The 16861-nt window shown below is 42.6% G+C and overlaps 1 protein-coding gene across 8 annotated transcripts in view; it reads left to right on the forward strand.

Moving 5' to 3' along the window:
* The window catches only part of CEP350 (centrosomal protein 350), a 104082-nt gene that overhangs the window by 17386 nt on the left and 69835 nt on the right, over positions 1-16861 (forward strand). For all 8 annotated transcript variants that reach the window (XM_063134385.1, XM_063134427.1, XM_063134420.1 and 5 more), the window contains exons 6-12: positions 1049-1656; positions 2477-2590; positions 2945-3061; positions 4826-4972; positions 9016-9653; positions 11672-11793; positions 12509-13503. In XM_063134385.1, coding sequence (XP_062990455.1) covers positions 1049-1656; positions 2477-2590; positions 2945-3061; positions 4826-4972; positions 9016-9653; positions 11672-11793; positions 12509-13503 — 2741 coding nt within the window. The remainder of the gene's footprint in view (positions 1-1048; positions 1657-2476; positions 2591-2944; positions 3062-4825; positions 4973-9015; positions 9654-11671; positions 11794-12508; positions 13504-16861) is intronic.

Consider the following 16861-nt stretch of genomic DNA (forward strand, 5'->3'; position numbering starts at 1 on the left):
AACTGGCCGCTTCACACTGCATTGTCATTCATCTGCACCAAACCAGTGCCAATGGTCTCCCTACCACTCGGCTTAGCTCTGCTCTCCATGGAGGGGCGATTATGGAATAGATTCTACAACCACCCTCCTCCCTTCAGAGTCGACTAGTCCCAAATGGGTCATTCGTCATCTGTGAGGTCTCAGTGATTATATATTTAGGAGTTGGGTTTTTGAAAGGGAAATAGCATTTGTCCTCTTGGACACCATAATTTTAAAAAATCTTTTAAAACATTGGTGGCATCGAGAGTGTCATGTAAACCTGGTGAGCATGGATTATGCATGGGTTAAACTCTATTCCGCTTTTTTTCCTCCAAGGAACCCAAGGCGGTGTACATAATCCCCCTCCTCTCCACTTTATCCTCACAAAAACAACCCTGTGAGGTAGGTTGAGCTGATAGTCTGTGACTGGCCCAAAGTCACCCAATGGGTTTCCATGGCTGAGTGAGGACTAGAACCCAGATCTCCTGACTACCAGTCCAAAACTTTAGCCACTACACCACACTATCCTTTTGTAACCCATACATGCTGGGTTCACAGGACATGACAACTCCCAAGCAGGGGTTGGATATGCAGTGTGGTTGCTATGGGCAAAATAAGTGATCAAGTTCACTCTGATGAATGTAGAGCTTTGGCTATTGGGCAGAAGCAATAAATAAATGGAAATAAATAAATAAATAATTGTGAATGTCAGTGCCTGGAGGGGGTGTTTCCCAGTCACTTTTCTCCCACCCCCTTGCAATTCTTTTCAGGACCTACATTTGTTTCCTCTAAAAGGTTAATATTTTAAAAGGCGCTTTACTGTGAAGAGTAACTTCACCTTCAATGTAAAGACTGCATTATAAGAAATTAAATAAAAGTAAGGAATCATTTGAAAACTGGGTACTTGCACAGTAATAGCTGCTGCATCTGCGAAAAGATTAATACATCTTTTGTTTTGTCTAATGTATACTGATTAGCATTGATTAGTACTTCCCACCTTTATTTTTAATGTTTAATGTGCTTCTGTTAGAGATGCTGCATGGTCTCCATCCTGCAAAAGCTCTTGCCAACTGGAGTCTAAAGGTTTGAAACATAAAGAATCAGGGAGCATAAAGAAGACTGAAGGAATGAGTTCCATGGCTTATGAAAAAAGTGAGCACAGCGGAGATTTCAAAAGCCCATCTTCTGCTGATGAAACCGTTGTTCGATACTTGAATGACCGACCAGCAATTGATGCCTTGCAAAGTACTGATGTTTTCTTTAAAGCTGTAACGCCTACAAGATCAGAAGAGGAAAAGACAGAAGGATCCAGAGGAGAGGAGTATACTAAAACGTCTCTGAGTACCACAACTCAGGACACGGAACTAAAAGAATTACAGTTGGTAGAATCTTCAGCTTCTTCTGTCAGTACTTCCAGTGCGCACAGACTAGATATCTTAAAGCAGCATCAGCATGATGCTAAACTGGAAAAACTGAAAGAACGGATTAGAAAGCAATGGGAATATCCAGAAGAACTGAGTAGCAGAGGGCATCTTCTGGAATATGCTGATCATCCAATTGCTGTTGCAGCTCCTGAGAATACAGTGACTCCTAAAGTCAGAAAAGTGGCAACTGCACCACCTGCTCCCTCATATAAAGGTACATAATTCCTGAATCGAATCTGTATATGAAGAAAGATCTTTATTTGGCTGGAAAGTTATGATTCCTATTGAAATTATAGGGATTAGTTAGAAGCCTACCTTAGATGGAAATACTTTAAAAACAAAGGATTTAAAATTCTTTCTGACCTTCCAAACTTTATTTCATTTTCTATCCATATAGGGGTTTGTTTTGCTTTGTTTACTTGCATTATACATGATGAGGGATAAATCCACAAGCCTTAGATTGTGTCAGACTCACTGTAGGAGTTATTTGCTCTTAGGTATTTGGGTGTTGTTGTTTTGACACTTTTGTTGCCTATCATGACATAATATTTTACTAAGACCCTTTTCTGATAGAGCTTATGTGAAATTACTGGCTGCGTATTCACAGCAGCTACACAATATAGTATCTGCTTTTCAGCAGTTCTGTAGACATTGGTCAATCATATACATATATACATAAAATGCATTGGGAAGGAAATTTTAATTTTTGTGAACTGCTCAGAGAGCTTCGGCTATTGGGCGGAATAGAAATGTAATAAATAAATAAAATAAATAAACATATATTTTGAAGTTTGCCCCAGTTGCAATTTAGTTTTTCCTATAATATCTCAATATCTTGTTTCTCTGATGCCTAATTTTGCATAGACCTTTATATAGTGCAGATTGGAATTTGAGTATCTTCACTTTAGGTAACAAATGTATTGGATGCTTAAAACAGATTAATTCTATCCACATAATTTTCAACTTAACTTTTAAGTTAACTAACTTTGAAGGCAAAAATCTCCTAAATATAGGTGTACATATTACTCTGTTAGGTTTCAATCCATCAGAAGCTAAAATTCGTACTCCAGATGGAAAGGTGTGGCGTGAAGAGGAATTTCTAAACCTCAGTAGAGAGTTGTGTCGAGACTTGGAACTCCAGTTAGCAGGTAAATAGCAATCCTAATCTTATTAATATTTGTTTGCAAAGCAAAGAGCTATTGCATTTCTAACATATTTAATTAACCAGTAAATTGACAGCTGACAACTCACACCCCTATTTCTGAGACTTCTTATAGATTTAAAGGATAAAATTGTCATTGGCATCACACGTCACATCTCGTACTCAAGAATTCCGACTTGAAAGCATGGTGTTGTATGTTAAAATTCTGTTAGGTTGGAGGCATTTAGTGTGATCTAGGAAGGCATATATATGCTGCTGTAATTCTGATAGTATAGTGTAATTTAACCATGCATTTGTGTATTCGTCTAGTTATGCTAATAGTTCTCTCCCTTTTTTTCAGAAGAGGATTTGGCAGTGAAAGAGACACCTGCTGAAAAAACCAAGGAGAGGAAAGCAATTAGAACAGTGCGCAAAATCCAGAAAGTGACACAACTTCCAAATCCTGATTCCAGACCAGGTGCAGGGGAATTCAACTCTAGCTTTTAAATATAAATGTTACCCTGTGCTCTTTAGGGAAGGGTGGGTAACTTGTTTCCTCCAGATATTTTGGCCTACGACTCCCATCAACTTTAGCCTCATAGCTAGTGATAAGGGATCATGGGAGTTGTAGGCCATCTGGAGGGTCCACAAGCTGCCAACTTTTGCTTTAAACAGTGTTAAGCTTAATGTTTTCCTTCCTTGTTCCATGCCAAGGCTAACACAATTTGCTACCTATGGCTAAAGACAAGATGATGTCCCCATTTATTTCATAGATTTATATTCTCTATGTTAGAATAACTCCTCACAGAACATAAAAAGTAAAACCGCAGAAGATATTAAAAACAAGAAAAAGAAATAAGATAGACGTAACATAAAACAGCATAGCACCAGATTGGCAGTTGAAATGGTCTTCAGTTCTAGCAATAGGATAGAATCCTCAACCACACCTGAGGGCAACTGGCTAGCTCAGCAGTGTAAGGCAGGCTGTGTGGTGCACACAGCTCTGTTCCCCCAATACCTTGCTGTCGTTCCATACTACTGCTCTTAATGTCTGCTCGCCTGCTTAACCAAATGCTGCAGTATAGGAGCTGCACTCCAGCTTGCACCATGGGAGCAGTACATACATGTACACATCTGATGCCTACTGGAATGCAGAGCCTGGTCTTAGACCCCTACAGGTAAAGAAGCAGCTTTCTCAGCAGCGCTATTTGTGACTGGCGTTACACCCCACAAGTCAGTTCCCTAATGTATGTCTAGGATTTGTAAGTCTATTGTGTTTAGAATGTTGACCTGAGTGGGTGGAGATTGAATATCTTAGGAGGGAGGAGGAGGATATATAAGGGAATGACTGAGGTGATGGGGGGTGTTTTTAAAGTATTTGGGTTCGAGGGAGAATTAGAGGATCAGGATAGAGAGGGGTGTCTTTTGAGTGTAGTGTGCAGATAGTCAGTTGGTGTATATTAAACAATCCTGATAATAAAGAAAGTTCAAGAGTGAAGGTGTGAGAGAAAGGAAAGCGTGTATGAGAAGAGAGAAAGGATTGGATGAGAGGTTTTGACAAGGGCCTGAAGAGTTTTATTATGAAACAAAGTTTGTGAACGTTGAAATAAATTTTTATTCAGTTTGTTTTACTACCACAAAAATCCCACGTGTCTCCTTGGCGTTTATCATCTGCAGTTATTATACATATAACTCCAGTTCTGACATTAATTCACCATCAGCACATATAATTCGCAGCGCATTATTTTTATTCCTGAAATTATTCCTGTGTAACCCCTTTCTCTACCTAGTTGGGAGAAAGGCGGTGTTTGTCCCTCGCCTCAGGCTCCTAAAGTGGTGGCGCTGAGCTTGAGCAGGGAGTGTCCGCGGACACAGGCCTGTGGTAAAGAGCCTGTGTCATGGCAATGACTCGGGGAGAAGGCAAGAGAGCCAGCTAGGCCAGCAACAAGCAGGCGTTGTCAGCTCTGGTTTGGTAAGAAGGGCAGGAGGCAGAGCAGGGCAGGAGATACAGCTGGGAAGGAGGCGCTCCTGCCACAGCCCCTGGTATCCATCACCTGATGTGGCAACCTCTTTCTGTCTAATGGCAGGGCTCCATCCCCATTCGAGGCATCCCTTTTCTGTGAATGTTGTTATCCCTTCTCTTTAAACAACCCTTGCGTTGTCCTGGAAATTTAATTACTAATGGCTTTTTCAAGAAACATTGAAAAATTATTCAGTATGTTCTTCTTGATTCTTTGTTGAGGTTGTACCAATGCAATAAGTACATCATCCTGGCGGGATGGACAAAGACTGGCAAAGAAATTACTGGGTCCAGCGCCTAAAGTAGAGCAGCAGGACAAACAGCCATTATCTGGTGACAGAACTGGGAAGGAGAGGTCTATTAAATCTGGTAAGCTGAACTTTATATAGAATTATCTTTTCCTACTTTAATGTCGTAGAGTGTGCCGCTCAGGCAACTGCAGAAAGTCTCTTTATGCTGCAAAAAGCGGCTTATGCATTTGCTTGCAATTTTTTGCATTTGAGAAACTTTCAAATTAATGGCAATGAAGTCCCAGTCTCACTGAACAGTCCCAGTGTCATTGAACTCAGTGGGATTCAATTAACGAATAACGATTCTTAGGACTGTGCAGTTCTTTACACTATGAAAGGGGAGCCTTAATTATTGCATTAGGTGCCATCCATGGCATTCACACATACCATGGGCACTCACTTGTGTTGTGCTGGTAACTTGTTTTCTTGTCTGCTTTGACAGACAAGCGCTATGCCTTCTAGACTGGGATGGTGACGCTTCACAGATCTTTGTAAAATGTATTCTGGTGCCCAGATCTTCACGTACCATCCGGCAAACTAGTGTTTAACAGGGGTTGGGGCATTTCAGTTAACTAAATAGTAAAAGCTTACTCTATTTTGTTGGGTGATTGGGTGAAGGGGGTGGCCCTTGTTACCCATCTCAAACATTTGTAATCTAAACTAACTGAGCTAGGAAAACATGTGGCATGTTCCTTTCTTTTTCTCTTCCACGATTTTGTGACTTTCTTTGTAAATCAATACTTTCAAAAGTGTTTTGCTTTTTGCTTGAAGATTCTGCATGCACTTCTTCAGAGTCGGTTGCTTCTTCCACTTGCTCTTTTATGCTCTAAAAAGGCCAAAATGCATCTGACTAATTAAGGGCTATAAGTTGGAAAGAAAACTATAGCATAAATTTGAATTTTCTATGAACTGTGGAGGATTTTCTTCTGGTTTACATGTTCTCCTGAGTGTAGAATAGCTTTGATGAGGGCGGTGTAACCCCAAGTCAAACCATTACATTGGGACTCTGTGCTAGTTTGGCTGTTCATGAAATGTATAAGATCAGTTTTTGTACAATATTGTTATTTATTTATTTATTTATTTACATTTATATACCGCCCCAAAGCCGAAGCTCTCTGGGCAGTTCACAAAAGCTAAAAACAGTAAACATTAAAAATATACAAAATTTAAAAACCATCAGAGACAAAAAAACCAACAGTATAAAAACAGCAGCATCCATTTAAAACAACAATTCTGGGGTCCATTAGAAAACAAACTTAGCGTTCAATGCCTTTAAATGCCTGGGAGAAGAGGAAAGTCTTGACCAGGCGCCCGAAAGATAACCATGTTGGCGCCAGGCGAGCCTCATCAGGGAGAGTTACAGTTACAACCTTGCTTTCCATCCTAGCTTGCACCTCTGTGTGGTCAGTGTGCCGGATAGCTTGATTAAAAATGTCAACTGAATGTGTGGCTGCTGTAAAACAGGCAAATTCCACGTTGGGGAATATTAGAAAAGGAACTGAAATTAAAACTGCCAATATTATAATGTCTTTATACAAATCTGTGGTGCAACCACACTTGGACCACCACGTATTCTGGTCACTGCATGTCAACAGTGATATTGTAGAGCTGCAAAAGATGCAGAAAAAGGCAATGATTAAGGGACTGGAGCAACTGCTGTATGAGGAAAAGTTACAATGTTTGAGGCTTTTAGCTTAGAAAAAAGGGAAGTGTGTGTGTGTGTGTGTGTGTGTGTGTGTGTGTGTGTGTGTGTGATGCATTGTCTGGAGAAAGTGATAGGGAGATGTTTTTCTTCTCTCATAATACTAGAACCTGGGGTCATCCAATGAAACTGAATGGTAGCATCCTGGCAGATAAAAGGAAGTACTTTTTCGCATAGCACATAATTAAACTATGGAAGATGTAGTGATGTCCACCAACATGGATGGCTTTAAAAGGGGATGAGACACATTCATGGAGGATAAGGCTATCAATGACATATAGGTTGCATTCGGACGTCACCTTAGTCCATGATAGCATAATAAGCTACGCACAGTCACTTATTTTGGAAACAGTCCATGATGCCTCGCCACACTACCAGACTAATAAGCTACTGTGCCTAATCTGACCCTTCCCCTTGCCCCCTTGTCCCACTGCAGTCCTCCCACCCGAACAGTAGCTCTGTTTCACCCATTCATAAAATCCCAGCAGGGGCTGCAAGGAGCGAAATCATGGTGTGCACCACTCGTAGGTGTGGAAAACCTGGGAATACTAAAAAGGGATTGGGTGCTGTAAAACCTTGGAAGTTGGCAGTATTGGGACCAAACATAATATACAGGCTTCCCTAGTCTGGAGATACCCGTGGCACCCTGCACCATTGGATTCAGAGGAATGGAAAACCCAGGTGCACCCGAAAGGGCGTGGGGGCTATAAACCTTTGGAACTAATCAGGATCAGGACCAAACATCATACACAGCCTCCCCTAGTCAGGCACCCGATCCACCCTCCAAACCCTGCGCACTTAGATCCAGAGGAGGGAAAATCCTGGATGCATAAAAAAGAGGGTGGTGCAAATAAAACCTTGCAGTGCTGCAGAATTGGGAACAAATTTCATCCACAGCCTCCCCTAGTTGGGAGATACTTGATCCACCTTCCAAACCCTAAGAGGAGTTTGCAGAGGAGGGGAAAATGGGGGTAGCAAAAATAAAACCTTGCAGGGTTGCAAGATTGGAACCTAACCTCATCTGCAGCCTTCTGTAGATGGGAGGCACTTGATCCACCTTCTTGCACTCTTACACCCAGAGGAGGGGAAAGTGCATTACCTAGCAGGGTTGCAGGACTGGAACCAAACTTCATTCACAGCCTCATCTGAAGTTGTGTACTGTGGTGATATAGGAGCTTCCCTCCTGCCTTTTGCAGTATATCGACATAGCGTGTTGGAGCCATGTTGGCGAGCTGCCCGTTTGCTGCTTCATAGTTGCACACTTCGGTGATTGAGCAAGGCATATATGGTTGGCCACTGTGGGAACAGAATGCTGGACTAGATAGGTCTGATCTGATGTGGCTCTTCTTGTGTTTTCTATTTACTATTGTCCTGTCGTCTTTTGGAACTCCAGGACAGTTAAGAGCAGCAGATGACTTGAAGTGACTAGCATAGCAGTAGGGAGCCTAAGGAAATAATACAGCATGATCTTTATCACGCAATTGGCTACTTGAACATTACACTAATGACTGTTTGGTAAGTTCCCCATCCTTTATGAGGGATGGAATAGTTTGTGTGTATCAGGTCATGTGCAACTGTAACTGCAACAAAATAATGGAATTGAGATCTAGCTTGTATTAAGTTGCGTAGTTTATTTTTAATAACTAAAAAGTGCCTAAGGACATGAGGCACTAGAATTAAACCAGACTTGTTTTTCCACCTAAGGGACTATTAGCAAAGAGATAAACTACTCCTCTCTCACATAAGATCATAGAGCTTAATTATATTGCCTCTCACAAATCCAATTAGTTTAATGTTCAACTTCATCTTCCTTGGTCTGAGCTCCTCAGTATTCTTGGGCTGCCGTTATATACAGCTCCAGCCTTTAATCCCTTTCTTCCTGGCATTCTGCTGACTTGGACAGCACAAGGACTGATTTCCATTAATATTAGTGGAAGGATTAGGTCTTCTGGTCTGCCTGCCTTCATGAAGAATTGCCACAGTTGAAGTCCTCTATGGCATGAATACATTATCATGCTCAGTTCAGAATATTTTTACGCTACACATGTCAAAATTTGCATAGTTGCTTTAAGCAGCGTGTGCATGGTGGTGTAGTGTGATCTTTTGCTAATCTTTTATTGCCTATCATCATCATTGTGGAGCCCATATGCTTTCCACCCATAGCTTTTCTCCCTGTACTGGTTACTTGCATGTCCCAAATTGCCTTTCTAGAACGTTAAACCTTTTTTAAATATCAATAAAAATCATTAAATTATTTTCTGCTGTATAAAAGGATAAGTAAAACTGGTACTTTCAGCTTTATTTGCTTCAGTGTGATTGGTTTAAGAACAAAGTGCCATTGCTAACATGCTTGTCTTCTACAACACCCATGAAAACCACAAGTGGAATATATGACACTACTTTTGTCCCCCACTTTCTAGCATCCCACATTGGAAAGGCAGAATCTGATTTCAAGCTGGATGTCACCATAAAAACAAGAAGTCCTGAACGGTCACGGAGTAAAGTAAGAGTAGAGAATAACCTGAAGAAAAAGGACTGTGCTCTTCAGGATGCTAAACTGGGAGAAGATCATGTAAATAAAGATTTCTTGCCGGTTGAGATCCGTGGGATTCTTGATGACCTACAACTGGACTCTGTGTCTCAAGGTACAGAGCAAGAGAGGAATGAAGAAAGTCAGAATCGGAAGTCAGCATCTTCTGTTTTCATCAGAAGCCACAGCCCAACCAAAAGAAAGCCGGACAGGCTTTCCGCCAATGAAGAGCCTCAAGTCACTTCTAAAAAACGTCATTATGATTCAGATGAGGTTCGCCAGTATATTGTTAGACAACAAGAGGAGAGGAAGAAGAGGCAAAATGAAGAGAAGAAAGCACAGAAAGAGGCAACAGAACAAAAGAATAAAAGACTTCAGGAGCTTTACAGGAAGCAGAAGGAAGCTTTTGCTAATAAGGCGAAGAGTACGCCGGCTCCTGAATTAGCCACGAAGCAGTTGCAGGCAACTTACTCTAAATTGTTACTGGAACGGACCTTGCTGGAGGAGCCAGTGCCCCCTGCACAGGAGGTATATACATCGCTATTTTGAAAAAATGGGAGGGGTACTGAAGTTTTTCCCCATGGTGATTTTTGAAAAAAGCTCTGAAAAGATTACTAGCAGAGAATAGCAGATAGTAATTTTTACACATGCTGAGAAATTTTGTTTCTCTGTAAAACATGGGAGGCAGGATGGCAACAACAGATGCAGACAATAATACCTTCTCTTAATAGCTGTGTATTGTAAAAAGTGAAAAGATTGTAGCCCTGTTCAGGGCACGAGGGCACATACTTTGTAAGGGCCAGTGCACATGCCAGGCCCAGGCCCAACATCCCCAGCCAATCCATCTCTTACTTTCCCCATATAAAGTGGGAAGATCTAAAAGGGGGATTCTAAGTGTGCTTTGCTAAACGCACTTAGACTCCTCCGCTTGTGGTGAGGATTCCAACCATGTTCAGCTGAACAAACTTAAAAGTCTCTTTGGACCTTCATGCTCAATGTGCAGAGGTCAGGAATGGCGGGGACAAGCAGCATGTGTAAGGAAATTGGGAGTGGGGTCAGTGTTTGTGCCAACTACACAATTTGGGCCCACACATGTCCTTTAAAAATTATTGTTACTGTCATTACAATAATATAATATACAATTTAACAACAACAATAATGTACAATTTTACAACACATAGGTACCTGCAAATTACAAAAAGATAAATAAAAAACAGTGGCATAACAATTTATTCAATTAAATCCTTTGAAAACATAGCTGTACATCAGGCATTATTAATATACCTCTGCAAAATGTAGTAAATGGTAACCATATACATTATTTTGAATGTCTGAATAGGGCTTTTGACTTGGAGAATTCTAAATTGTCGACAACTTGAATTTATTATGTGATCATGAATATTTATAGCAGGGGCTTTCATCTTATAATCTGTGGATGAGCATCAGTTCACAGTCTTTTTTGCTGGATCATGGCAGAAGAACTGGCTCAGCTTTTTGTTATCAGGCAGAAAGATCTATTTTTTACCTTACTATGTCCTTCAAGATTGGAGGGATGACTCTGTCTCTTGTTTGGAGTGGGATTCCCTTTGCGAGGATAGAGCATCATAGTAGCTGTCTCTGGCTACAGTGTAAGTCAGTGTAGTAGCTGGAGTGTTTGACTGGAACTGGAGAGACCCAGGTTCAAATCCCCACTGAACCATGGAGCTCACTGGATGTCTTTGAGCCACTTAGTATATCTCAGGGTGCTTGAGAGAATAAAATGTGGAAGAACAATGTACACTATCCTGAGATCCTTAGGGAAAGTGCATGATATAAATGTAAGAAATAAATAAAACCCAAGCATGGCTCCGTGCAATTTCTAGGTGTAAGTTAATTTAATGTCTTCCATCTGTGACTAAATTTGTTTAGTCATCTTTCTGCTTAGGGCAGAGTTGCAGCCATTTACTTGGATTCTAACTATTGCAAACAGAAGGAAGGTTGCATAAGGGAACTTTAAATCTTGTCCACAGTTCCCTCCTCCAACATCTGCCAAGAAAGCACCTCGGGAGGGTCAGGGGTCCAGCAGAACAGTGTGGAATGGGGTGGGGTGACTGGGGCAAGTGGGAATTGCTTCATATGGTCAAGAGGCACCTTGTGCAAGCTCAGTCCTGCTTATGGAAAGTGGCTGTGCCTAATTTGGAGCAATTATCCCTGCAGTTTGGAGCAATTCCTCCCATCCAATGCAGTTTCAGAAGGTTGTCTAACTCTCGAGATAGGCTTTTCAGGTGGGGTTTGGAGAGGTGAGGAGGGGGCAGGAGCGTCCTTCCATTTGCAGCAGTTAGGATCCGAGACATTGTGCTTAAATGTGAAAGTGGGTTGTATTTGCCCCTTGACTAAAGCTAATATCTTATTATTCCTATTTAGCTTGGCTTAGTACAAAACAAATGCCAATTGTTGGTTCAGTTAGTTAGGATTTTGTTATATTATTTTAGACTTCCTCTTCTTGACTGTTAATAATGTACTTTCATTTTATTTATTTTTATAAAAAATGTCATTTTTCTGCCCAGTTCAAACCTGGATATCAACCATCTGGCGAATCTGACAAAGAGAACAAAATGCAGGAACGTCCACCCAGTGCGTCTTCCAGTAGCGATATGTCTCTCTCTGAACCTCCTCATCCTCTTCTTAGGTAATGAGCAGGAGTGCATTCAAGGCTACAAAAGTAGAAGGGATTTTGGGGGCTTTAGAAACCTGCAATGGAAAAGCCATGGGCATACTGGTGTCTTAACAACATAATCTGTATATCAGCAGAGAGATTTTAAACCTTTCCTCTCAAATGCATTTAAATGCTTAAAATTCAGCACTTCTGTATGTGGAAGATTTCATACAGTAAGTGTGAAATTGATATGCAAGGTTTCATTGTGTGAAATTTAATTTGGGAAATCAATGATGTTTTATCTGCATAGGGCTATCTGACTCTGTGTGTGTGTGTGTGTGTGTGTAGGATTTTGCAGGAGTGTAGAAAAAGTTCAAAATGATACTGGGCAAAGAATTCAGCTTCTTTTAAAACAAAACAAAAAAGCAGGAGTCTAGGCTTTATTGTTGCAACGATATGCTTGAAGTTTGTGGGCTTGCCTGCTCAGAACCAGAGTGGTGACTCTCTCAAGCAGGGATGTACAACCTGTTACCCTGGATCCACATGTGTGACTGCTCCCTGTGTGCCACCCAAAGCTCGCAGGACCACATCCATCAGAGATGCGGCTCCTGAGAGCTTCTCCAACATGGAATTTGGCCCTTGGGCTGAAAGAGGCTCAACATCCCCATTAAATGTGAACGTTTAATCATCACATTTTCCCAGTCCCTGTTCTTGTAAGCTAATGAGAATGTAACTTTTTCCCCTCCAGGAATAATATGTTGGAGCCTTTATGGATTCAGCCAGATAGGCTAAGTTCAAAAGCCCAGCTTCCTAGCTCACAACCTTCTGCTGTCTTGAATGGAGGTCTTTTCTCCCAGCTCTTGTGCCTGGATCACATGGGTGTCTTGCAAACGGACTTTGACTCTGTATTATCAACCAGGAGGAGCCACAGCACAGCTGTCGGTTCCATGCCATTGGCATCTCAGTCATTTATAACATCTGCTGTACAGCCCACCATTAATCAGTATAAAAGTAAATTGGACCGTATTGAAGCCCTGAAGGCAACAGCAGCCTCTCTGTCCAGCAGAATTGAAAGTGAAGCCAAGAAGTTAGCTGGGGCTGGCATTAATTATGGTGCCATATGGAATTCTGAGCGGGACTTGTTGCAAGGAGATCAAGGTGATGGTTACTGGGCGAAAGCCTGCAGCTCCCCAGTGAGAGAAGATGATGTCTTTTCTGCCAGACTTCAGAAGATGTTAGGTACCTGCATCTCTCACACAAGTTTTGATGATAACCTTCCCGGAGTGGGAAATCTTAGTGAGTTTAAAAAGCTCCCAGAGACGATCAGTCCTCATACTGCTGCTATCAGCCTCCCAGGTAACCACAGACCTGAAAGTATGCTAGGAAATCTGACCAAGAAGCAAACCTGCTCCCATGGTGGTGAAAGTAAAGCTGTAGTTCCTCATGATGGCAGTGCAGGTTCAATAAGTGAGGGGCCACTCAGTGATGGTCTTCTGTCTGAGGAGGAGGAAGAAAAGTGTGAATACTCACGTTTGAAGATGGCTGAAGTGTTAAGGGAAAAAGAGTTCTGTGTGGCAAATAAAACTAGCTATGAGCCCATAAAAGAATTTCAGAAGGAGGCAGAGAAGTATTTACCCATTTTCACACAGATGAATGCTCCAAAACCATGGGAAGAACTGTCTAAGGGAAGTCCGCATAGTGTCATCAACATCTTTACAAAATCTTACCAGCTTTATGGGAAAGGTAAGGAAATGAGTGATTTTATTGTTTATTTATTTATTTTATTCAAGCATGTTTATCCCGTCATTCAGCCAAAAAAGGCTCTCACGGCAGCTTACAAAAGTATTTCTTGACAGTCCCTGCCCCCAGGCTTACAATCTAAAAAACATGACACAAAAGGAAAGGGGATTGGGAGGGAGGAGGAGGGGGGAAAGCAAAGCAAATTCAGGTACTACATTCTTAGTTACAAAGTTCGGCAGTTGGCAGTTGGCAGCAGGAGGGAGGGGGCTCTCAGCTGGAGCTGGACCCAGGCATGATGGAGAGGTGCCTGGCTGCTGCTTCCTCCCCCACTGGTGGCCTCTGCAGAGACAGTTGATACCGCCAGTATCTTCTTGGTAACTGCCAAAACTATTGCATGTCTCCCATATCCTCTGGAAAGCCTCCCAGGACCTTTAGGTTAGTTATTCCCTCTGGATGGCAGGCAGGGTCCAATCCACTCGATCCTCTCCAGAGGGTGGGGGTTACCCAGTCATTCCAGACCAGCCCTGCTTGTGTCAGCTTAGCAGTTTTCTGTGTGTGTGTGTGTGTGTGTGTGTGTGTGTGTGTGTGTGTGTGTTTTAAAGCCTCATTTGGTAAGTTTTTCATTGCACACCCCCTTTTTTCTATCCCCCCCCCTGACATGTTAGAGATAGAGATTGTTTTCACATTTGGGTGGAGGTAAGCAACAGGTTTTCTTTTCTCTTTTGATGGGCAGCGATAAACTCTTTGTCCCTTCTGAGGAGAGGTATGCACTTTTCCTTGCTTCAGTGGAAAGGGTAATGTGGAAGTTGCACTGCCTTACTTGGGCTTTTGTCAGGCTTCTCTCCCTACTCATTTGCCACCAGCAGGCCTTGCAGCCTCCCTAACTGGAGGGGGATGGGCGACTGCTCCCATTGTGCACCAGCACCCAACTGCCCCAGCCAGGCCTTCATCCTCCCTAACCAGGTCAAGCTGGATAGCTTCAGCCATGGCAGAAGGAGCATTACTGCACCATCTGTCCAAGACCTGAACCCTCCTTAATCAGGTCAGGCCTTCTAGCCAGCTTCAGGTCTTCAGGCAGATAATGGAGCATTTTGGCTTCCCAGTGGCTGTTCTGTTTGCCACTCCTAGAAATTGTCGGGTTGAAACAGTCATGAAAAGACAACCTGAATACAAACAACCTGTCTTTGGCTGCCAGGGCTCATGTACATTTCACCCTCTCCCTGATTTCTTGAATCCTGCAAGAAGTTTAGTTGTTACCAGCAGATGTGATTCTTATAGCGTGCCATTAGTCCAGACATCCATGGATCCTGTACTTGATGCATCCAAGAGGAATGGAGGCTCCCATCCCACTGGGATTTGCTAATGCGCCTTTTCCACCCTTGCTCTTCCAATTGACAGCCTGGCAGCTGAGCACCAATGGCTCAGTCAATTAGGCTGCTCATAGAAGGTCCGTAATACCCTTCATTAGAAAAGGCACATCCAATAAAGTCTATGGAGGTAGTGCATCACATCATTCCTGGCCTGAAAATTCAGCCTTCTGGCATTCATCAGACGGCTATTCCCCCTTTTCCCAACCACCAGTTGTTCGGTGGTTCCTCAGCTTTTGTGCATTTCCCCCCATTTTAAAAGGTTGTGATGCATCTTATAAGGCTTAAGGCACAGTCCTATGAATGTTTAGACAGAAAAAAGGTCCTACAACTCCAGCATTCCTCAGTCAGCCATGCTAAACCTGCATAGGATTGCACCATTAGTTTACTGGCAGTAAGAGCTTTCAGCCAAAGTATGCTGGTGGTTTTTGTATTTTGGCCCTGCCCCTTTTGCCTTCGGCTTGACCCACCACTGGAGAGTTCCTCTGAAATGGAATTCAGTCCTCATGCTGAAAGAAGTTCAACAACACCTTTGGTCTATGCCAACACCTGGAAGCCTATTTGAACTGGAGGCAGAAAATGATTAAGAGTTCCAGGAGCAGATGACCTGCAGGGTATCTTGGGTTTTTTTGCAGGCTTGGCAGAAGAAGGGTCTTAACACTAGTGCTCAAAAGAGACAGCTGCAGGTGGAAGAGGCTCTTTTACTAGGCCATCCTCACATTTGAAGGTTTCAGGGGTGGGGAGTACTTCTCAGTTTCCCCGCTATCCACGGGTTCCCTACTTAGAATCTAAACTGGGTGCCTCTGGGCAAATGTCCCCTTACATGTTGAAAGCAGTATTCTTAGTAGGTATTACCACGGCCAGTAAAAAATAGCCAAAGGCAAGGGTGGAACTAAGTAATCTTCTACAATAATATTATTAGTAAAAGTTTTATTAAAGTGCCAGGTGCCTACGCGCAAACACGTTCGAAACGTGTAGGCACCTGGCACTTTAATAAAACTTTTACTAATAATATTATTGTAGAAGATTACTTGGTTCCACCCTTGCCTTTGGCTATTTTTTACTCCCCTACGGGGTTTTCCTTGCATTACCATGGCCAGACAGGTATTGGAGTTGGTGGCTGTTGTAATCTGATCCCTTGCTCTCTGTGTACCATCAGGATAAAGCAGTTCTTTGAACTGACCTTTCCTTCCTTCCCAAGGTTAACTCTGTGTTCCAGAGAATACAGAAACTTTCCTTGCCTCCTTTTATCCCAGTCCTGTGCATCCACAGAAGCACTCATGGCATAAGTTGGATGTTTGCAGGGCGTTCTGTTTCTATTCAGATTTGACTGCCATGAGTAGGGAAATCAGAGGCCTTGTTTGTCTCCTTCCAGGATAGGACCTTAGGGAAGAAGGCCTCTGCAGCTACCGTTTCTCATTGGCTTAGGGGGTGTACCATCCTTACATACCAGTTCTTTGGGTAGTCCACTCCTTCATGGGTTACTGTGCATTCCCTTGGGAGCAACCACCGCAGCTGCCTTTTGCAGCTGTGCTTTCATGGAGAAGTTTTTGCAGGGTGGCTTTGTGGGTTTCTTTGCACATATTCTGAAAACACTGTAAAATTGATGTTTTCGCTTCAGTAGATGATGCTTTTCGCAGAAAGGTATTGTAAGAGGGCGCATGTCATTTGAACTTGGTTCTCTGCAGGCCTACCTATCCCAAAGGGTCTGGAATCCCCTCTAGAAGATACGGGGAAAAGGAATGCTCTTATTGTGAATTCCTGTTCTCTGTATCCTCTGGAGGGCATTCCACCCACACTTGACTTCAGTGAATTTTAATCCTCCTCAGAAGCTATGGCTGGACCTGTTAGCTGTTTTTTCAGAACTTGTTGACAAGTGGTTGGTCTTCCCATTAGAAGTTTGGTGGTTGAGGGGTTACTTTGTTTTCCCAGTTTGGTCCCATCCTCTGGAGAGGATCAAGTTAGCTGTCCAAAGGGAGGGGCTAACCAAAAGG

The sequence above is a fragment of the Elgaria multicarinata genome, chromosome 1 (genome assembly GCF_023053635.1).
Source record: "Elgaria multicarinata webbii isolate HBS135686 ecotype San Diego chromosome 1, rElgMul1.1.pri, whole genome shotgun sequence".
Lineage (NCBI taxonomy): Eukaryota > Metazoa > Chordata > Lepidosauria > Squamata > Anguidae > Elgaria > Elgaria multicarinata.